General features: G+C 36.4%; 4 protein-coding genes across 12 annotated transcripts; 2 read left to right on the forward strand and 2 right to left on the reverse strand.

Moving 5' to 3' along the window:
• Positions 1-592: 592 nt before the first annotated feature.
• On the forward strand, positions 593-8,947 carry LOC111488976 (probable ADP-ribosylation factor GTPase-activating protein AGD11). Of its 4 annotated transcripts, none has more exons than XM_023136951.1 (12): positions 593-986; positions 1,111-1,196; positions 1,293-1,383; positions 2,855-2,926; positions 3,247-3,294; positions 5,305-5,389; positions 5,731-5,806; positions 6,826-6,989; positions 7,078-7,336; positions 7,839-7,955; positions 8,056-8,151; positions 8,442-8,947. In XM_023136951.1, the coding sequence occupies exons 3-12, from the start codon at positions 1,341-1,343 to the stop codon at positions 8,721-8,723; spliced, it is 1,242 nt and encodes a 413-aa protein (XP_022992719.1). In that variant the 5' UTR covers positions 593-986; positions 1,111-1,196; positions 1,293-1,340; the 3' UTR covers positions 8,724-8,947. The 4 variants fall into 4 exon arrangements, with proteins under 4 accessions (XP_022992719.1, XP_022992717.1, XP_022992718.1 ...); XM_023136949.1 differs by having other exon boundaries at positions 1,111-1,176; positions 1,248-1,383; XM_023136950.1 differs by having other exon boundaries at positions 1,111-1,176.
• Positions 3,338-11,052, reverse strand: LOC111488981 (protein SENSITIVITY TO RED LIGHT REDUCED 1). Of its 6 annotated transcripts, none has more exons than XM_023136963.1 (3): positions 10,910-11,052; positions 9,638-10,579; positions 3,338-3,743 (listed from the first exon to the last, which is right to left on the reverse strand). In XM_023136963.1, the coding sequence occupies exon 2, from the start codon at positions 10,502-10,504 to the stop codon at positions 9,671-9,673; it is 834 nt and encodes a 277-aa protein (XP_022992731.1). In that variant the 5' UTR covers positions 10,505-10,579; positions 10,910-11,052; the 3' UTR covers positions 3,338-3,743; positions 9,638-9,670. The 6 variants fall into 6 exon arrangements, with proteins under 6 accessions (XP_022992731.1, XP_022992728.1, XP_022992730.1 ...); XM_023136960.1 differs by lacking the exon at positions 3,338-3,743 and adding an exon at positions 6,716-6,959; XM_023136962.1 differs by lacking the exon at positions 3,338-3,743 and adding an exon at positions 8,641-8,727.
• A 601-nt stretch (positions 11,053-11,653) lies between these two features.
• Positions 11,654-16,294, forward strand: LOC111488974 (probable glycerol-3-phosphate dehydrogenase [NAD(+)] 2, cytosolic). The gene is made up of 6 exons (XM_023136947.1): positions 11,654-12,821; positions 13,679-13,900; positions 14,388-14,635; positions 15,636-15,775; positions 15,888-16,037; positions 16,068-16,294. The coding sequence occupies exons 1-5, from the start codon at positions 12,188-12,190 to the stop codon at positions 16,012-16,014; spliced, it is 1,371 nt and encodes a 456-aa protein (XP_022992715.1). The 5' UTR covers positions 11,654-12,187; the 3' UTR covers positions 16,015-16,037; positions 16,068-16,294.
• Positions 16,295-16,772: 478 nt separating this feature from the next.
• LOC111488978 (mitochondrial phosphate carrier protein 3, mitochondrial-like) lies at positions 16,773-20,139 on the reverse strand. The gene is made up of 6 exons (XM_023136955.1): positions 19,698-20,139; positions 19,036-19,397; positions 18,916-18,959; positions 17,631-17,845; positions 17,329-17,453; positions 16,773-17,237 (listed from the first exon to the last, which is right to left on the reverse strand). Exons 1-6 carry the CDS (start codon positions 19,989-19,991, stop codon positions 17,171-17,173), a joined length of 1,107 nt encoding a protein of 368 aa, XP_022992723.1. The 5' UTR covers positions 19,992-20,139; the 3' UTR covers positions 16,773-17,170.
• Between the last annotated feature and the right edge of the window lie 725 nt (positions 20,140-20,864).

Here is a 20,864-nt window from a genome sequence, read left to right on the forward strand (position 1 = left end):
TTCTTTGGTCGCACCGTTGCTCGTGCGTACATGTTCAATTGTTTGTGACTCTAGCCGACTTACATCTAAATTAGGTCAAGTCATCCAACTCGACCTTGCGTCTACTCTACGACAAAGTTTCTCTCAACAACGCATCAGAGTCATCATCTTGGTTCCCAACAACACGACCATGCATAATGATGTCATCCTATGTCTTGGAACAGCTCGACCATCTTAACTTGTTAAGACATGTCTATTGGGATAGACCCATATATTTTATAATTTTTTTAATAAGTTGAAAGAATATTAATGAAACATTTTAAGGTTCAATTGTATTTTTTGAGACATTATTAAAATTGCAAAGATATTTTAAAAATAAATTAGTAATTGTTTCCCTCCAAAATTAAAAATATTTTATTTTATTTTATTTTTTATAAATATTTATTAATAATTTGAATTTATTTTTGTGCTGCCTAAACTAACCCTCTGACCCTTTCTCATTCGTAATTACTTAAAAAGAAAATTGTTAATTATTTTATTTTGAAGTAATTAATTGTTAATTATTTTATTATGAACTAATTAAAAAATATTAAATACCTCTTCTGGAATCACTCAAATCACATCCATTTCATATAAACCATGAAACTACGTTCACCGGACGAAAACGGATGAATTTGTTTGGAAAATCATCGGACCATTTTATTTTCTCCCCAATTTAATTGGATTTTATTTTCTCTCCAATTCAATTCGATTTTGTTGCTAACCGACACAAAATTTGGAGCAATGAAAATCACGTTCTGATGATGACATTTGCTCTCTGATTTCCGTTTTTTCTCTGCATTTCTTCCACACAATTTCGTTGAAATCGGTTTTCGATAATTCTTCGAAAATTTTCGTTTATGAATGGATTTCTTGCCTTCTGTATGCGGAATCGTTTGCAGATTTTCATTTAAATGCATTGAACTATCGCCAGCGTCGCGCCTCCTCCGTTTCTAATCTCTTGTATGGTAAGCATCGATTGGTGTTTTTCAGGTTGTTTGTTATGTGTATTTTGGTTTAAATTTGGCGCCGAAGTGTTTGGTTTTCGTTTTTGATTTGCTTGCTTGTGGATTTTGATTTTGTTTCGTGCAGAGAAGAAGCCAGGGCAGAATCATGTTAATCTAGGCTGTTCATTTCATTCGTCCTTTTGTCAAACCTGTAAAAACTCCTTTGATTTAGTATTCACTATGTTTATTATTCTCTCTCTCAAGTTTTAGATTACGACCTAGATCAATGGGGTCCAGTGGATGAGCTAAGAGCATGGCTGTTTTCAGATTGCCCCATTAATTCATGATTTGTGTGCACGTTTTTTGAGGCTCAAGATGTCAACCCAGCACCAGAATGCTGATTCTAATGCCGTTTCAGGTATTTTTCATCTCTGCAAATGATTGTTCATCCCAATAGCCCAAGATTTGTTCGTGTTCGTGTTGATTAATCGTGGGAGAGAGGTATTGAAGGGATGGAATTCTTGTGATATTAGAATGAAAAATTCACTTGACTAGCTTGGTGGAAGTTCTACGGTTACCCAAGACGGGAAGAAAACTTTGAGGCTAAAGATTTGAATATCAATTCTAAGTAGAGCAGTGAATTATCCAATAGGAAGTTAAGGGACCTTACAGAAGCTAAATGGCCAGTTTGGCGGGTTTGATAGTGTTGATTAAGTTAACTACTGATTAATTTGATTTCTCTTCCTTTGAAAGTGCAGCTGCTTCTACTTGGGCATCAGTCTATAAGGATTTTTGTATTTTTCCTCTAGGTCTTATTATTTTGAATTAGAGCTCCTTTTTGTATAGTTAGCTTTGAGGCTTCTTTTGTTGGGTTGTCTTTTCGTGCCATCTCGCTTGTTTTTGTGTTCTTTCATTTTTTCCAATGATAGTTATTGGGAAGCTTTAGATGCATTTACTAGAAGCTTTTTGAATGCTCTAGATCATATTGACCCATCCCATCCAAACAACACATGCTTCATAGTCGAGATGAAAAAAATCAGATGCTATTCGGAGTGTGTTGATAGGTTTCCAAGTTTATGTTTGATGGAAGGGTTTTTGATTTTCTAGATGCCCCTTGGAGGTTATATTGCAAGTGGAACAATATATCACTACAGATAGAACTGGTTTTTCGATTAAATATGGATTATAGACTATAGTAAAAGAAATTGGAGTATGGGCTATCATAAATGAGGTGGAGACGGTGGAGAGACAGATTTAGGATGAATGTGAGATCGACACTTCTTAATTATTTGAAATGTATGGTATCCTTTCGACCATTGTAATCTCTCCTATGAGCTAGATAATTTATATTTCCAGCTGATAGTTATTAAACCTTGATCTTGGATATTACAAAATCAATTCATTGAAAACTTCGTTCATATACTTCCTTTTATGAGAGTATGCATGATGGTGACAATATATTAAACACATTTTGTAGTAGGTAACATGAACACCAACAGTTAAGACATTTATTTCTTTCTATGAGGTCGGAGATTCAAATTCCTACTCCAAAGCTTTTTGATTTTTTATTGAGATGATACATTATGATGATGTGTTATATAATTGATCTTCCCCAACTTAAGGTTGAAGAACTGTTTGGGCACATTAAGTTTCTTATGGATCCAGATGGATTTGAATACAGTTGTCCCATTTGATTATGTTTTGGAAGGGTCTTACTTTAGGATTGAAACGAACTGTTGGGACCTGTTCTCTGTTATCTATAATATTGGGTTATTACGCATATAGCTTAAAAAAAGTGAGCATGTATCTTTTGTCACTGGCCTATGAAGAGCTCAGCTCGTGCACCTCCATTACATTGAAATCTCCTTGACACGATTCAAATGTGCCAGGCGCTTCTCTCTTTGATCTCCTGTTTCCAGATTCAGAAATGCCAGGCTGGGACTGCAGTCGAACGCCGTCTGGTATTACATCTTCATCTCTCAAAATCTTTGTAATTGCAATAGCACTTATTAAGGAATATTTTTGAAAGAAGATGGAGCCAAATCCTGGAGCAAGTGTTAAATGTCGAAAATGCAATGTTTTGTCAACCTGCTGAGTAGATGACAAGTTTTCCTAAAAAAACTCAACCTCAGGAGATTAGTTGATTACTGAGTTTGGAATCGTTTTTAACTTCAGTATATGATCTTTTACTGTAGCTTGGGTACATCAGAATGCTTAGTTTAGCTGTCAGATCTTTCACTCTTTTTCATTTCTTCAATTCTCTATGATTTCTTGTATTCAGATGCAGAAACACAAAGCTGGAACTGGAAGAATGATCAACAGCTCTCTGGTATTATATCTATATATCTGTAATAGCACTTATTAATATTATAGAAAGTAGATGGAGCTAAATGCTATAAAAGGTTTTATTGTAGCAGATGTAAAGTCTAGTCAACCTGCTGATTCTTTGACCATTAATGTCTCCCATTCTGAAAAAGTACTGACATGAGATTAATTAAATGTGAAATAGGGATCATTCTTAACTCTAGAAATAATCTTTTACTGTAGTTTGGGTAACATCAGAATATTCAGTTTAGCTGTCAGAAATTTCACTCTTCAAGGCTTCCAATGGGCTGCTGTGATTAAACTTTTGGACGACCATACTCCAGCTAACAACCTTGATTGTCTGTGCTGCCAGCAGGAAGCACCTTTTTTGCCTACCTTTTTTCTCCCATTCCATTTGATGCAGTACTCTTGAAGTTCCCTAATTTTTTCCCAGTGGGGGAAGATGAGGGCGGCCCGTGGGACAAAGTTAGTGGTATGAGGGAAGTCAAGGCTGATAGTGTGTGAATCCACAAAAGAGCTTTAATCTTAGGGGCGCAGGTGTGCTACAACGAGAACTTTAAAGTCAACTGAAAATTATATGTATGCTACTAGAGCATGATGCCTACCAAACATATTCTTTTGTAAGAAACAGAGTTTTCATTGAGAGAAATGAAAAAGACAAGGGCATACAAGAAGATACACAGTCAAACAAAAGTCCAGCAAAAGGAGCCCAACAAACTATAACAAGGGAACTCCAATCTAAAAGAATGAAAGGTAGAGCTGAGTTAAGGCGTAGGCACAATGGTGATGACTACCAAGCATGATCATAGGACTAGCTTTATAGAGCTAAGTTAAGGCATGCGTTGTTTCTATTGCGCAACTTTTGGTTTTCACTTATGATTTGAGATGTAGTGGATTAAAGAAAGTGCTAAAATGCCATCCTGCATAAGATCCCCGTTTTTAAGGGCTTCTTTTCCAGCTTCAGAAAGAGATTGAAGAAAACTTTTCTTCTTTCATTTGAATGTCTCCGTCTTGAGTCAAAATGTTTTTGTTCCTGTCATACTCCCAACCTCTTGTGTCCTACCAGTATCCTTTTATCTCGAAAAAAAAGGCCCTCTTTATGGGTGCTACAGATAGCTATAGAGGTAGTCTGGAAGAAGGGTTCGGAAAACAATTTCTATTTTTTTTTTTAATAGAAAAACAGTTTTTGATAAATTTTTCAAGATAATTTTTAAAAATCGTTTTAAGATAGTAGAAAATGAACACAGTATATTTTTTTGCATGTATTTTCTCTAGTACTTTTTTAGATAACTGTTTATATATGATCATAATGTCTTCCAAAGTAAAACTTGATCAAATGTGATTAAAGTTCACACGCCATAGTACATTGTTCTTTATTCTATTTGATTAGTGTTCAGCTTGCAGGGTAAGAATTCTCTTCTTAAGACGAGGCAATCTTTCTCTTTTCCCTCTTCCTGTTAGTAATCGCTTTAGCAAGATTCCTCACTGGGGTTGACGAGGGTCGATTAAGGGGTTAACTATTGGTCGAATAGGATTTGTGTCCATTTGCATCTTGTTGATGACACTGTTTAGATTCCTCACAAATATCAAATGATAGCAACCTTCTCAATTTGGCTTCAGTTTTCCTTTCCTTTAACTTTTTTTGTGGCTTCCAGTTCCCGCATTCTATACTGATCACTCTCTTAGTTTCACGATAGAGACAGGTCAACTCAGTCTTGCTGTATGTTATAAACAAGTAGAACCCAAATTTTAAGGTCTTGTACCTGATATTGATTTTAGTTATATTTTTATTCAGATTAAGTATGAGAATATTTTGTTTCTCCAATTCTAATCGCTGTTGCATACACGTGTTTCTACTTTCTCGAGTGTTGCATCAATATCTCATTGATAACGATCATGTGTTATCTTTATGTTCTTTTGGAACATGAGGTGTGTTTCTATTAGTCTTATATATTCTCCTTACATAGTAGAAGAAGCTATGTGAACTATATTCATTTGTGTTTCCTTCAATCAGGACCTCAGAAAAGATTGGAAGGTCTCTTGTGTCAGCCTGGTAACAACTTGTGTGCAGATTGCGGATCACCGGATCCAAAATGGGTGTAAGTCTAAATGTTTTATTTAATTTTTCGTTCACACAAGTTCTTTAAGTCCTGATTAAGTTGTAATGTGGCGTGTGGGAAATGTGATGAAAATTTTAAAAGCTCAATGCCGTTGAATTGTTCAAGGGATATGTCCATTCCTAGGACTCAAATTTCTTCTGACATTGTATAAATTACAAAAGGATCAATTACTTTTAACACTCTTGGTGTCTTAGGTGGTTTCAACATTATACAAAATGTAACAACTCTTACCTTTGATATATACTTACACTTCTCAACATATATATATTCAATATTCAGAGTTTAGTATTTTGTTCTTAACCTCTGGTTTATGGATGCAGATCGTTAAATTTGGGAGTGTTTATCTGTATAAAGTGTTCTGGAGTACACAGAAGTCTAGGAGTTCATATCTCTAAGGTTTCTCCTTTTCTTTTTCCTTCTCTTCTTATGGCATTTTTATAACCCTAATAGCAAACACATAAGGTACGTCTTGACTGTGCTGCTTGATGACGTGATAGTTTTGGATATGCTTTTTCATGTTAGAAAATTTTATGGCACTAGACGACATCATAAAGAACATTGTCAAAAAGTCTGATATTTCAGAATCACAATCCAAATAATAGATAGCATTTGATCTTTTAAAACTCATCATCAACCCTCAAAATACTTTGAAACAGTGTACCCAAATGAATGAAAGTTAGATATGGACGATCACATTGACTCCTTTGAGTGTAATATTGCTCTAAATTTTGAATACTCGAATAGTTCATGTTCGGGCTTTAAGAAATCAGTATAATTTCTGTCGAGTACAACTCTGGTGGAAAATCATGGATGAACCCTAAGGGGGGCTCTTGATGGCAAGAGATTGGGATATTCTGAGCAACCCTATAAAGTCTTGGTTTTAAGCCCCAGGTGGAGACCTTAATTTAAAACCTTTGCTATCTCTAGAAGTTGGCCTTGGAATGTACGAACTCCTGAGATTAGTAGGGGTAATCCATGAGCATAATGCAAAGACTTGTTTCAGTAGTAAATATAAATTTGGTTGATCTGTAGTAGTTTGAAGATAGGTAGTGTTTGCTTATGTGACCTTTTAATTATATCGACCTTCCTTGATTGAATTTTGATAGTCCCATTTAATAACCATTTGGTTTTTTTAAGAAACAAACCAAGTTTATCTGTAAGTCCATATTTTACAAATGTTTTCGAAATCTTAATTAGGTTTTGAAAACTAAAAAAATGCAGATTTTAAAAACTTGTTTTTGTGGTTAGAATTAGAATTTGGCTAAGAATTCAAGTTTCCTTACCAAAAACCAAGAACCAAATAGCAGGTCTGCAAACTATTTACTGTTATCATATTGACTTCGAATCTCATTCTTGAATGCTCTAATCTCATGCAATGCATTTTGTGAACTAAATTTATCAACAATAAATGTCAGGTTTTCTCAGTGAAACTGGATAATTGGACAGACGAACAAGTCAATACTTTGATGAGCATCGGTGGAAACACAGATGTAAACATGAAGTATGAAGCTTGCATCACCGATGGGCACACAAAACCGAAACCAGATTCCTGTATAGAGGACCGCCACGACTTTATAAGGTATCACAAGTGTATGTTATTTCATGTATGGAGGAAATCAAATTATTGAGGATATTCTATTAAAGAATCACATTTTCTGTAAATTTAGGAGAAAGTATGTACTGCTGCAATTTTATAACGCCAGCAGTCAAAATTCTAGTGATAACAACTTATTGAATAAAAGCAGTTCATCATGCTCCCTAAGTAACACCCCAAGCAACAATGGAACCAACGACAAAAGGCCATATGAGAAACAACCTACTAGGTATCGCATTGGGCATGTATTTCGTACCAGCCGGATAATTAGAAGAGATAGTGAGCAGAAGACTTTTGACAAGAGAAGCCCTTCAGTCTCCAGACAAACATCGGTAATAACTGTTCTTTCTATTTTGCGTTTTGATTATGGATTTTTCTTATTAATAATTTCCTTCAGCTTTTAAGTTGTGTGTGGAGTGCGGAAGAGAATTGCAAATTCCACTTTGTTTTGAAATTTTTGGTTGATAACATTCTCTCCCAATTATGAACATTTGGAACTAACAAAATAGGGATCATTTGATACCATGGAGCCACATAAATTTGTGTTTTAAGTTATGGACAACACATTCAAGAGGATGGCACTGAAAAAGCGCATCGTTTCTACTGAGTTCAGCATGGTCTGATTAGCCAAAAATTAGTCGTCTCTCGATATAAATGCGTACCATGGCACCTTCTCCATCAATGAAAAGTTGAAAAATTAAAGCTGGAACTTTGAGCTAGCAGTCAAATTTATGTTGGGGATTAGAGAATGAAATCCAAAAGCAAGTGTTGTGGCTTGAATTTTTTGTTTGATATGGATATTGCATCTTATTACTTCAGATGTAATGTTTGTAGGCAGGTATGGTTGAATTTGTTGGCTTGGTTAAGGTCAATGTGGTTAGAGGCACAAACCTAGCTGTCCGAGACGTGGTGACCAGCGACCCCTACGTAATTCTCATGTTGGGTCAACAAGTGAGCCTCTCTCTTACACTACTTTGGTCCACATTTAGGGTGAAGATTGGTATCAGCTACTTTGCTATTTGGTAATGACTTCTATTGTCGTATATTGCAGTCAGTGAAGACTCGTGTTATTAAGAGCAACCTTAACCCAGTTTGGAACGAGAGATTAATGTTGTCAATTCCCGAGAATATCCCTCCATTGAAAGTGGTAAGCATCGACATATCTTTGCAAATGTTAAAACATCAGAGAAGGAAATCATGAATTCAATATGCATATGCATTTAAGCGTCTGATTTTGTATTAGATCATTTACAGTGAGTAGTATACCAAATAATGATTTCTGCAGCTTCGTTAACACATCTCTTATATCATCGTGTTCTTAGGCTTTAAATTCTATAATGTTCATCAAGGAGCCTCTTGTATGATCCTATGTTCTTAAGCTTTTGATTGTTTTAGATCATTTCCTCTTAGTAAGATACCAAAAGATGATTTCTACAGCTCGTCTATGATAAGGACACATTTTCAACTGATGACTTCATGGGTGAGGCTGAAATCGACATTCAACCGTTGGTCGCTGCGACCAAGGCGTATGAGAAGTCCACAATTGATGAATCAATGCAGCTGGGAAAATGGGTGGCGAGTACCGACAATACCTTGGTAAAAGATGGGGTCATTAACCTTATAGATGGAAAGGTCAGACAGGATATTTCTCTAAGATTGCAGAATGTGGAGAAAGGTGTCCTTGAGATTGAGCTAGAATGCATTCCTCTCACACAATAGATGGCTACTGATCCAAAAGCACAAGATTTGGAAATTACTTTGTTGGCTATGATGGAAGAACCTCGAATCCAATCCCAATCAAATGAGTTTAGCAAAAACAAGAAAAGGGATGATGTTCCTTGTGTAGCTGTTGTATATAATTGATATGTAATGTGTAAATAAAAAAGAGTGGTGGAATATATATGCTTAGATTAATCTACCCTTGTTTGTTTCCGCTGTGTTTATTGGTCCTTTCTTTCTTAGGTGGCCAGTTAGCATTGCAATTATTTGAGGACAAATATTTTGTTCTTCATATTAGCATATTTCTCACTGTTAGCAAATATTTTGGCCTTTTTCATTCATTTATTAGGGATTTGTTTGGAAATTGAGGTCATTTATTATGGTTGAAAGAGGATCTTGCACTGCAATATTTAGGTAAATCTAAACCTTCATATGGTTATATATAGTTATATAGCTCAGCAGTAATTGATATCTACTTTTGAGGTCAGTTAAAATTCAGTGAATTTTGCAGGCATCAGTATGGTCAGTGACACATTATCAAACACATCATCAGATCTATTCATTCCAAGGTCATCTTTCATGGTTGGAAGTAAAACTTTCCCCCACTAATAAAAGCTCAAATGATCTGGTAATGGGTCCTTGGCTTAGGAGTACAACATCTTCATGAATTTACTACACAATCGATTCTATTTTGATCCTAAAAGCACAACAATCAAGATCTACAATGATATTCAATTCAAACAATTGATCAAGTATAGTCAATTGATGTTAGTCGATGCTTAGCTAGAAATGGTTCTCAAGTCCTCATAAGGCTATCACCATATTGGAATGTGAGTCAAGCATGGCACAAATGATGAACATTCCTATATTTGGAAAAGAACAAAATCCATGTTCAATTGTAAGAGTGCATTTACCTGGCTGTTTTTCCAATCACTAGACAATGTTCTTCAAAGATCTGTGAATTGCAGCTCCGTCGGTGAAACAGGGCTGAAAAAATGCCAACTCGAATCATGGAAAGCACCAAAATAATCATCTGAAAGTGTCTTGATTTTGATCTCGCGTGTGAACTTTCTTGAGGCTAAAATATACTTCGCTGAATCAACAACGGGTGAGCTTTTGAATTCAGATACAAACTGTCCATAGATCTCAAAGCTATTTCCAAACAGCACAACGTGATTCAACAGCTCCACCGTCCAATTTTCCTGTAAAAGATTGTTGTACAACCCTGCCTCGCAATGGGGCATAAAGAACAATGTTGCCTTCTGCGCACATCGCCGTCCTTCCTCGTTTACTGATAGGATTGAACAACCAAAGGATTCCATTACCCGACATTCGGTTGCAGAAAGAATTGGATCGAACACCTCCAAACTTCCAATCCAACTAAATTTCCTCTTCAACAAGATTGCAAGACTGAGCTGCAATCGAGGATTTTCGTAATTCTCTATGCTTCCTACGCCATAGATTACCATCTCCATCTTTGATTCGGATGCCAAAGCCTTATTTAAGGATTCCAAGACTGGCGTTGTTCCAAGCTCGTCAATAAGAGTTCGATAAAATTGGGAGCTCTCAACTTTCTTAATACAGATTTCCATCTTCTGCAACAGTTTCGATTCTCTGATTGTATCATTAGCCTGATCAGTGGGAGACCAAGTCCGCTGATCTTCTCGATTTCTGAGCTTCGGAAAAGTTTTCCTCTGCCTGCCGCGACGAGGTAGAACAACTGTCCAGTCGCCATTATTTGACTGATCCAGAACCGCGAGATTTTTTGCCGATGCTGCCATCCGTCAAGAGATAATCGTCCAGTCCTGATTACAGCTCCTCTTTTCTAACCAAGAATCTTCAGAAAGCAGAAAATTCTGCGTTAAATATAAAAAAAAATCCAGCACATCAAAATCGTGAATGAACTCATTCTACTGCTGAAAGCGAGACAGTAAGAACAAAATGAAATCAAGGAAATAGTGAACATTAAAGCTCAGATTCAGGGTACATTAGCTTGGATTCAACCAAAAGATCGCCAAATTGAATCAATAGCACAAAACTGTATGTGGAAAAAAAAAAAAAAAAAGAAGGAAGATCAAGATCAAGATCCAGTGGAATGATATCAAAATCAGTAACCAAAACACATGAACGGAACAAATTCGAGTCGGAGAATGGCGATGAAATGAAAGGGATTTTGAGTCACAAACCTGATTGATTTTCGATTCTTCTCTTTCCAGAACGGACAACACAACAGCGGATTCGATTCTACTGCTAGTTCATGGTTGTACGGCCGTCTGCATCTCTAGCTTTTGCAGGTTAGCAATTAAGAGAATCCGTATGTGTTCTTATTGCCCTTAAAAATTCAATCTCCTTTTAAATATATATCTAAAAAAAAATTTAATTTTTTAAAAATTTCAAAAATATTTACCATCATATTTAAAAAATACTGTTATTTTTTTAAAAATAGAATTAACACTATTAATTCTTTAAAAAAATATTTATAACTACTCTACTGATAGAAACAATTTAACATACGTAAGTATCACTCTATAGATGAAAACTATTTACTTACGCTAGTTGAGATATAATATTGGATAATATATTATTTATGGAATATATCTTAAATATTATATCTTATTAATATTCTTTTTTTGATTTGATTTATAGTATATTTTATTTTATTTTCAATATTTAATTAATTTATATATTTTTTTTAATAGATATTATTTTAAAGAGGATCAATCAGAAATACAATTTGAGAGATTATTTAACAGAATTTAAATATTATTTGAATTTTTTAAAAAATTATTGAAGGTTTGTGTTAGGAATCAAGCGCGTATTTGCTGCCACGTCAGAGTCATATATTTGCTTTCCCCATTTTTAATCTTATCGGAATTTGATTTATAATAAAATTGAAGATTCTACAGCAGATTTCATCATTCTTCTTCTCAATTTTCTCTTATCTCTGTAAATTAATGGATTACATAATCACTTGGTCAAAAGGAAATTTGGATTGTTCTTGATTCAACGGCGCTGATTGTGCTTTTATTCGTATAACTTGGCTTCGAGTTTTTCATACAGTTGATTTTCTTTGTTGTCGATGTCATTTTCAGGTTACTTTTGGTAAAAGTTGAGTTTGAAGAAGTAAGGGAAACTTCGAAGATCTTGTTTGACTGCTCCGTGGAGGCAGATTGTCAAATGCGCTGTTAAATTGCATTTCTGCGCGCTGTATTACGCGGTTCTTGTCGGTGTCGATGAATCTGCATTTTAGGTCTCGAATTTTGCACGGATGTCGGTTTGTTTTGGTTCGATAATAGCTGGAGCATGAAAAAGCGAAATCACGTTTCGATTTCGGTACGTAAAAATTGTTTAGTTTCGGGAATCCATTTTTTTGCCCCTATAAAACCCCGATTGAATTCGATTTAGAAACAAGCTGTTTAAATCCCGAAGCTCGATTTCTGGTTCTGCAAGTTCGAAAGAAGAAAATGGTTGATACTATCGACGGAAATAGCCATACAAATGGCTCAATTCAGGAGGAGAAGCTTGACGATCTTCGTCGTCAATTTGGAAAAGCCGATGGGGATCCACTGAGGATCGTCGGCGTTGGAGCGGGTGCTTGGGGCAGTGTCTTCATTGCGATGCTGCAAGAGAGTTATGGTCATTTGAGAGAGAAAGTTCAGATAAGGATTTGGAGAAGACATGGACGAACAGTGGATAAAGAAACTGCAGAGCATTTATTTGAAGTGATAAATTCAAGGGAAGATGTGTTGAGAAGATTGATTAGGCGATGTGCATATTTGAAATATGTGGAAGCTAGATTAGGTGACAGAACTCTGTATGCAGATGAGATATTGAAAGATGGGTTCTGCTTGAATATGATTGATACGCCTCTTTGCCCTTTGAAGGTTGTCAACAATTTGCAGGAGGCTGTGTGGGATGCTGACATTGTGGTGAATGGCTTGCCTTCGACCGACACCCGCCAAGTGTTCGACGAAATGCGTAGGTATTGGAAAGAGAGATTAACGATGCCTGTTATCATTTCTTTATCAAAGGGTGTGGAGGCTGAGTTGGACCCTCAACCACGGATAATAACTCCTACTCAGATGATTAACAGCGCAAGTAAGATTGCTTCCTCTTGGTATCGTTTATATCCCTTGGTAGTGAAAAAACTATATTAACAGCTATAGTAAAGACTTAACATGATGTGGTATCAGTGTAAGAGATCGAGATTTAATAGTCCACTTGTTTTCTTTTTATCTCATATTTATAGTCCACTTGTTGGATGGGTATGGTTCAAAGACAGAGCTGAAGTTCTATGGAATTGTGCAACTAGGGCCTTACTTCAAGAATGTATTACATATATTTTGCACTAAGTTATTGGTTTGGAGGTTTCTAGGTTCAGTGATGTTTTTCTAACACCGAATTTGATAAGCTCAGGTTAATCGAGTTTAGGCTCAGATGGAATGGGAATGATGAGAACGATGAGAAAGTAAATTAATTGCCTGAAACCTTTTTTCTTGTATATTTTAAGTATTGCTTTGAATCAAATAGTATTGGGTTTTTTATTCATATATCTTGTAGTTTCCAAGGGTTTGTGTGAGATCTCACATTGGTTGAAGAGAGGAATGAAGCATTCTTTATAAGGGTGTGGAAACCTCTCCCTAGCCAAACGCGTTTTAAAAACCTTGAGGGGAAGCCCGAAAGGGAAAACCCAAAGAAGACAATATCTGCAAGCAGTAGGCTTAGGCTGTTACAGTTCGTTTCCTGCTTATTGAGTCATATGAAAACTTGCACTCCCTAAATATGATCTTGGATAGTCAAAATATTTCGAGTCTTTGTAACTAAAAGATGCCATTGGGAGGGGGGAAACCCAAACAGGAGTATTTCTTTTCTTCCGTTTTTTCCCTTTGTTTACATGTGTGGACATGTGGGAACATACGGTATTGCCTTTAAGTTGTGACATTACTGATTTGCAGCTGGAGTTCCATCGGAGAACATTCTTTATCTTGGTGGACCAAATATTGCCTCGGAGATTTACAATAGGGAGTATGCCAATGCTCGAATTTGCGGAGCTGAAAAGTGGAGAAAATCCCTGGCAAAATTTTTGAGGCAACCCCATTTCATTGTGTGGGACAATGGCGACCTTGTTACCCATGAAGTAATGGGCGGATTAAAGAATGTCTATGCCATTGGAGCCGGTAATGCTCATTTCCTATTTGTTTATTAGAAGTCTTGCCTTTATTGTTTGTCTTTTCATTCTCTGTCTTGGCTGCAACTTAATATGTTCGATCTAGTTCTTAGAAATATTTTGCCTAAATTAGTTCCAGATCTCTACTTACAATTAGGAAACAAAATATTATTGCATCAAATTTACTGAGATCACTGAAAAAAATTTGTGAATGAAGGGTTCAACTTGGTTTCTATTTTCTTTACAACTTTACTTTAATTGACATCATGGATTGATTGTTTATTCAATAGGAAAATGGACAGACGATCGAGATGTGTGTGGATCATTTAGAATCCAAACTTTTATTCTGCCTCTTTCCTACGCTTGATTACTGTGATCAACATTTGATTAACTTTATTCTTATGCTGCATGGATGAAAAAATTATCATATAAGGGATGAATCTTCATTGCCCCAGCCTCTTTGGCTTAACACAGAAAAATTTGCATTTCTTCCACAGGAATGGTGGCAGCTTTAACAAAAGAGAGTGCCACCAGCAAAGCTGTATACTTTGCACACTGCACTTCGGAAATGATATTTATTACTCATCTATTGACGGAAGAACCAGAGAAGTTGGCGGGACCTTTACTGGCTGACACTTATGTTACTCTATTGAAAGGCCGTAATGCGTGGTATGGGCAAAAATTAGCTGAAGGAAAGCTGAGCCTCGAAATGGGTGATAGCATCAAAGGCAAGGGTATGATTCAGGTATGTTATTTATAAAGCGATTTTGAAGGAGAAACACCTTTTTTGGAATATGTTACAGTTTGCTGAGAAGTAGGATAGAAAAAAATACTTTGCTAAAAGCTTGAAAGAAAACGTTATCAATAATCTTTATAACTTCTTTTCAAGCATCCTTAATCCCTCATCAACCGATTGAGCAACCATAGCAACCCAACCCACAGCAACTATTGGCCCACGGAAGTTCCCTTTTCCCATAGTACCACATTTGGAAAGATCTCGACTTAGAATGTTGTATGCTGTCCTTGGGTAATACTAGTCCAAAGTCGAAAGTCTTAAATATCTTCCTCTGAGCTGCTCTGGATACTTTCGATACTAAATACATGTTTCTTGTCCTTGTTACTTTTTGAATGTCCTACACTGCTCTGGTGTTAAGTAGGGGGGCTTCTTTGGCTCGATCGTGTATGCATGTGCTTGTATTATAGCATGGCAGCAGCATAATTTGTGATGGCAGGTTTGGGAAGGTGAAAATAGGGGTTAAGACTATGAGGTCTCACATCGATTGGAGAGAGGAACAAGTGCCTGCGAGAACGCTGGGCTCCGAATGGAGGTGGATTGTGAGGTCCCACATCGGTTGGAGACAAGAACGAAACATTCTTTATAAAGGTGTAAAAACCTCTCCCTAGCAGACGCGTTTTAAAAACTTTGAGGGGAAGTTCGAAAGGGAAAACCCAAGGAGAACAATATCTACTAGCGGGGGACTTGGGCTTGGACTTAGGCGGTTGCAAAACTTGGCCAAAATTGAGATTGATTTGAGTTTAATCTAAATTAGTTTTGAAAGAACCACGTGCCAACAGCTTCCTGAACTGAGCCATAATGAAACCTCAAACAACCCATCAACCAAACCCATCCCAGATTTTATGGGGCTATCTTTTGTTTTTTTTTTTTTTCCTTCTCTTTCCTATCAGTTATTTTAAAGCCTGAGCTATACATCGAGTGAACTGACAGAATGAGATGGTTCTGGCAGGGGGTTTCTGCGGTGAAAGCATTTTATGAATTGCTCAGTCAGTCCAGCTCGAGTGTTCTACACCGTGAAGATGAAAAGCCTGTTGCTCCAGTTAAGCTTTGCCCAATTCTAAAGATGCTCTATGGTATACTAATAACAAGGTACAAAGAGATTCAGTTCAGTTGCTTTTGTTCTCTCTGGATTTTGTAAGGGCATATGGAACAAGCCCATGAAAACCTGCCTGATAATTACTTTCGTTCTTCGAATCTTCAGGGAGTTTTCAGCAGAGGCCATTCTCCAAGCCCTGAGGGACGAGACGATAACCGATCCTCGAGATCGTATCAAGATTGCACAAACTCATGTTTTCTATAAGCCATCGCTTCTCGGACAGCAGCGTTGACATTAATGGTCTTGAGCAACCTCTTCCTTCTTTTGTGTATAGTCTTGTTCTTGTTCATGTTCATGTTCATGTTCATGTTCACTTGGAATGTAGACCATTAAGGAGAGGAGAGCATTTTTTGTTGGGTATATTTTCTTTGTAAGAGAATTTTTGTAGCCTATAGGGTTAGGTTTGCCCCGTTTTGTATAGGGTATTGAAGCTTGAAGATTGCCGTGGATAATGATTGAGAGCATATACCTACATTATTTGAACTATGCTCTAGTTCACTTTCACTTCTACATCTTGCTGTGTTAAATAATGAGTATATATTTATGATAATTAATCACATATATGCAGTCTGTTCGTTAACTGTTGATTAAATTTCTAATGGTCACTATGTTGTAGTCATGAAAAAATACGTGTTAGATCTATAAAATTATACGAATTATTTGATCATAATTTATTAATATGGTCGAGAAAGAGAAGGGAAAGGGTGAGTGGGTTGGATAAATTATCTTTATAAAAAATGAGATAATAAATATAAACAAAGAAATTAGAAAGAAAAATAAATGAATTATACGACGCCGTTTACCAGTGGGATGGGTCGGGTTATCATACACTATCATACATTAAAGACATTGGGCGATCTCTAATAACAATAAATATTTCAATTTTTTTTTTTTTTTTTTGGCCATAAAAGAAAACCCTTCAAGGTAAATTCGGAACAACCCTAGTAAATTCGAAGGGTAAAAATGGCGGTAACTTTGAGAGATGAAAACTCAACCAAATTTATCTTTGCCCATATCATCTGTTGGTTTGGCGAAGTTTCTTTCTACCACAACAAAATACATCATATTCTCATGGTTCTAAACCATCAAACTGCAATTCTCTATCTGGATTCTGAACTAGTTACTACAAACAAATGAGTATCCCAAGCTAGCAAGGATGAGAACAAAACCATCCTTGGTCGAACAAACTCAATGAATGCCGAGTAAAAAAAAAACAAGAAAACGAACACCGAATGGAAAACGGTCTATCCATTCTATGAAGATATACTTTCGGCTTTGAGGTCTATAAGCATTCATTCTAAAGGTCATGTTTATTCAATACCTATGAAGAGGTTTCGCCCCAACTCGTAAAAACAACAAAACTCCGGTTGGTTGATCACATATCAACTTCACGCCTTTGCGAGCTCAGCAGCAGCAGGAGCAGGGGCAGCAGGTGCAGGGCCACCAGTAGTAGGTCTGGTCAAAAGAAAATGACAATGTGACTGATGGTTCTCAAATGAGAATGGGGGGAAATTCAAGAAGGTTTTAGGCATTGGGATGAACTTACAGTCCAACAAAAACTTTGAATGCATCGTAGATACCCCATTGAGCACCAGTAAGAGTTCCAATCATCACTATTCGGAGGGGTAGCCCACGAGTGAAGAGACCCCATAACCCGAGCTTCTTGACAGCCTATGGAATGAAAAACCAAAAGTTCAAAAAAAAAAAAAAAAAAAAAAAAAANCCTTCAAAATCATCTGTGCGTCTGTGCTAAAACTAACCAAAAGTTAAAAAAAAAAAAAAAAAAAAAAAAAAAGTGGAAAGATAATAAATCGAGCACAGCTCCATTCAAAAGGAGGCAGCACTCACATCACCAACTGTTGCTCCTTTGGCATTGTTGAGGAACGACACGAGATTATCAGCGGGATGAGACACAATAGCACAGAAAACACCAGCCACATATCCACCAGCAAAACTAACACCAAGCTGGAGAGATTTGCTGCACTGGTCTTTTGGCCTGGGAATGGCATACTTGTATAGCATCTCAACTATTGTCTCAAAGGATGCAAACTTCATCATTGTGTCTGAAAGAGACGCACAGGTCATTAAGAAATAGCTAAATAAAACAAGTTAAATTCATAGCAATCTATGAAAAAATATAGAAAACTAAGCTTTGCAAAGCACAAATCTATGTCACAATTTAGGGTTCCAAATCATCCAGATCCACAAGATATCATTGCACAAAACAATTAGTACAACCCATGCTCAAATGGTTGAGGTCAAGGGATGAAACATTATCTTTTGTCCAGAAAAATAGACCAATCAGAGCAATAACTGAACATCTTCACAAATAAATCTTCTTAAATTCTCTCCACTTGAAGAAACAAAAAATACAGAGAGATACAATACAAAACTCCTAAAGTCATACAACATCACTATCAAACAACATGAAAGACCCTGGAATGCCAAATGTAATTAGTTGTGTGGTGCACCAGACAATGCTCCTAGACATGATACATTAACGACCATACATCTATCAAACCATTAGCAACTTCCAAAGCATCATCAAACGAAAATGATCGCCAACAATAATTCATGGCTCCACCAATTAAAAAATTGAAACGAAGTAAACCAAATAACTTCAATTGTTTCATCACAAAAAGAAAACGGGGGGAAACCAATAATAAAAATGGAAACGTGACAAAGCATCTGAATACAAGCACATCGTCAAAACAGAAAATGAAATAACCCATGTTTCATTTCAAAGAAAACAGAAAATGAATACTTCAATATCGTCCTTGCTTCATACTACTTTTCAATATTCCCAAGAAAATCCGAAGTTCTATCACATCTCAAAGTCAGTTTTCACTTTGATTTCCATAGTACAAAGCAGATATTAAAATTAGTATACAAGTTTAAGTTTCCATTGGGATTCAAACATATAGAGAAAAACAAATTCTTACCTGATAAAATCTTGAATTATAGGAATGTGCTTGTACTAATAGCTAAGCATACCAAATTTAAATTTGATTTCACCATACTTCCAAGTTTGTTATATATGCGTGAGTATATGATCATTTAAATCAAGAAAATGCAACAAGAACATAAGGTGCACATAGAACTGACAAATAAGAATAGCTGGTTTTGAACTTACATGGAATCTGGCGACCCCATAGTGGAACTAAACCCTTGTACAACCTGCAATTACAAACGAGTTCGAACTCATTAATCCATTAAAATATCCAAAAACACTTGAATCATTGATAGTACGCACCCTAGTGTTCCTTCAGATCTGACAAATTTGGGAAGTCCATCAGACAGTCCTCTAGCAAAACCAGGCTGAGTTTGAACCCGAACCTTCACTGCTTCGAAGGGGCAAAGTGCAATATCAGCAATCACCTCAGCAGATGCAGAACCAGCAAGGTAGATCAAGGTCTTGTACTTCGCTGCGTACTCAGGTCCAGCAATATCAGAGTAATACTTCTTAAAGAACTCGTAGAAGCCAAACTTGCAGGCACCCTGTGCACTGTAGCCAAGGAGGGTAGGCACCCAGCCCCTGAAGAAACCCCTCGCACCCTGCTCCTTGAGCAAAACCCCGAAACCAGACGAAATGCTTTTGTATTTCGCAGGGTCAATCTGAATAAGCATAATACTGGCGTTACATTCTTAATTAGCAAATCCATTACAAATACTAGGGTGGCACAAAGTATATCAGCCAAGTTTTAGATCCGATCCGTACAATTCAAAAACCCCAGGAAAAAAAAAAAAAAAAAAAAAACCTCCTAACAAAGCGAGAAAACCACAGATCTATCAGAATATAACCGAATCAGAGAAAGATGACAAACATTTCAAAAACCTCGCACACATACACAAGTTTACCCAAACAGAAATGTAAACACAAGGAGAAAAATGATGAGAAATCCAAGCTAACCGAACCTGCATATTGCATTTAACCAAATCAAGAGGAGTAACAGCCATGTGCGTGAGACCACAGCTGAGAATTCCACCAAAAGTACAAGCAGCGTAGAAGGCCGGCGAGTACATCTCAATCTTCTTAGACGGCTCGCTGGGCGCGGGAATGACAAAGCTCTTAGGAGAAGAAGAAACGCCATCGAGAGTGGGTGGAGACTGAAGCATCTTCTTCAAGGGGAGGGTTCGAGTGGAAGAATAGGAAGAGTAGAGGAAGTTGGGGATGAGAGATTGGCGAGAGGGTTTATCAGAGAGCGCCATTGGAGATGGGATTCAGAGCAGAAGGAAGCAAAAATTCCAACAATGGAGAAGAAGAGAAATCTCTCTCTCTCTCTCTCTCTCTCTCTCTCTCTCTCCCCCAAACCCTCGGAGCCAAATGCTTTGAATTCAGTCTGCGAGTGAACCGAAGAAATAGGGGTTTCCGGATTGGGGTCTGTTTTATTTATAGTCAACGGGCAGATATGACGCTACCCGGACTCGCGTGAGGCACACGCGATAAATGGTCGCTTGATGACTCGAAATTCCACACTTTTTTTAGGATTCAAGAATCAACGGCTGCGATTGAGTCTAGAATGCGCATTAACAAGAGCATATTCTTACATATGCCATTGTCTGATTTGATTGCAGGTGAAATTAATGTCTAAATCAAATATTCCATTTTCTTCCTTTTAAATTAATTTTCTGAATTTATTTTTCACTTCAATATTCAAATTTTTTTAAGAGATTTTAAAACTAATTTTAGGTTAAATTATAAATTTATTTGGGCCGATAATATTCTCCATTCTAACTCGGAGAGCATAGTCTATTGAAAGTTGCAAGAGGTGTTCGGAAGAATTATTATCTACCGTTTAATCTCTACACTAGAATCAATCAAGTATAAGATTTAAAAATTAAAATAGAATTTAATATCCCACATAATTTTTATAGCATTAAAAATCAATACTTATACTAACCTAAATTTAAGATTTTAAATAAATATTCTTAATTACATCAATTTAATATATATTTATTAAAAAAATAAGTCTATGATTATTTGTTTATTACAATATAAATATAATATTTAAAACGGTTGAAATTTCTTTTGTCGAGTTTCAAATTGCTCTCAAGTATGGAAAGTGATTCCGTCTACATACT

The sequence above is a fragment of the Cucurbita maxima genome, unplaced genomic scaffold, assembly GCF_002738345.1.
Source record: "Cucurbita maxima cultivar Rimu unplaced genomic scaffold, Cmax_1.0 Cma_Scf00014, whole genome shotgun sequence".
NCBI lineage: Eukaryota > Viridiplantae > Streptophyta > Magnoliopsida > Cucurbitales > Cucurbitaceae > Cucurbita > Cucurbita maxima.

Excerpts from the sequence above, each read along its gene's own strand:
- LOC111488978 (XM_023136955.1), bottom strand. The coding sequence starts at position 19,991 with ATGGCGCTCTCTGATAAACCCTCTCGCCAATCTCTCATCCCCAACTTC. Across the intron at positions 17,846-18,915 it reads ATGGGGTCGCCAGATTCCAT|ACACAATGATGAAGTTTGCA; the intron begins GTAAGTTCAAAA and ends CGTCTCTTTCAG. Across the intron at positions 17,238-17,328 it reads TTCAAAGTTTTTGTTGGACT|ACCTACTACTGGTGGCCCTG; the intron begins GTAAGTTCATCC and ends TCTTTTGACCAG.
- LOC111488976 (XM_023136951.1), top strand. The coding sequence starts at position 1,341 with ATGTCAACCCAGCACCAGAATGCTGATTCTAATGCCGTTTCAG. Across the intron at positions 1,384-2,854 it reads TGATTCTAATGCCGTTTCAG|GCGCTTCTCTCTTTGATCTC; the intron begins GTATTTTTCATC and ends CAAATGTGCCAG. Across the intron at positions 2,927-3,246 it reads CTGCAGTCGAACGCCGTCTG|ATGCAGAAACACAAAGCTGG; the intron begins GTATTACATCTT and ends TCTTGTATTCAG.
- LOC111488974 (XM_023136947.1), top strand. The coding sequence starts at position 12,188 with ATGGTTGATACTATCGACGGAAATAGCCATACAAATGGCTCAATTCAG. Across the intron at positions 13,901-14,387 it reads TGTCTATGCCATTGGAGCCG|GAATGGTGGCAGCTTTAACA; the intron begins GTAATGCTCATT and ends TTTCTTCCACAG. Across the intron at positions 15,776-15,887 it reads TATGGTATACTAATAACAAG|GGAGTTTTCAGCAGAGGCCA; the intron begins GTACAAAGAGAT and ends TCGAATCTTCAG.
- LOC111488981 (XM_023136963.1), bottom strand. The coding sequence starts at position 10,504 with ATGGCAGCATCGGCAAAAAATCTCGCGGTTCTGGATCAGTCAAATAAT.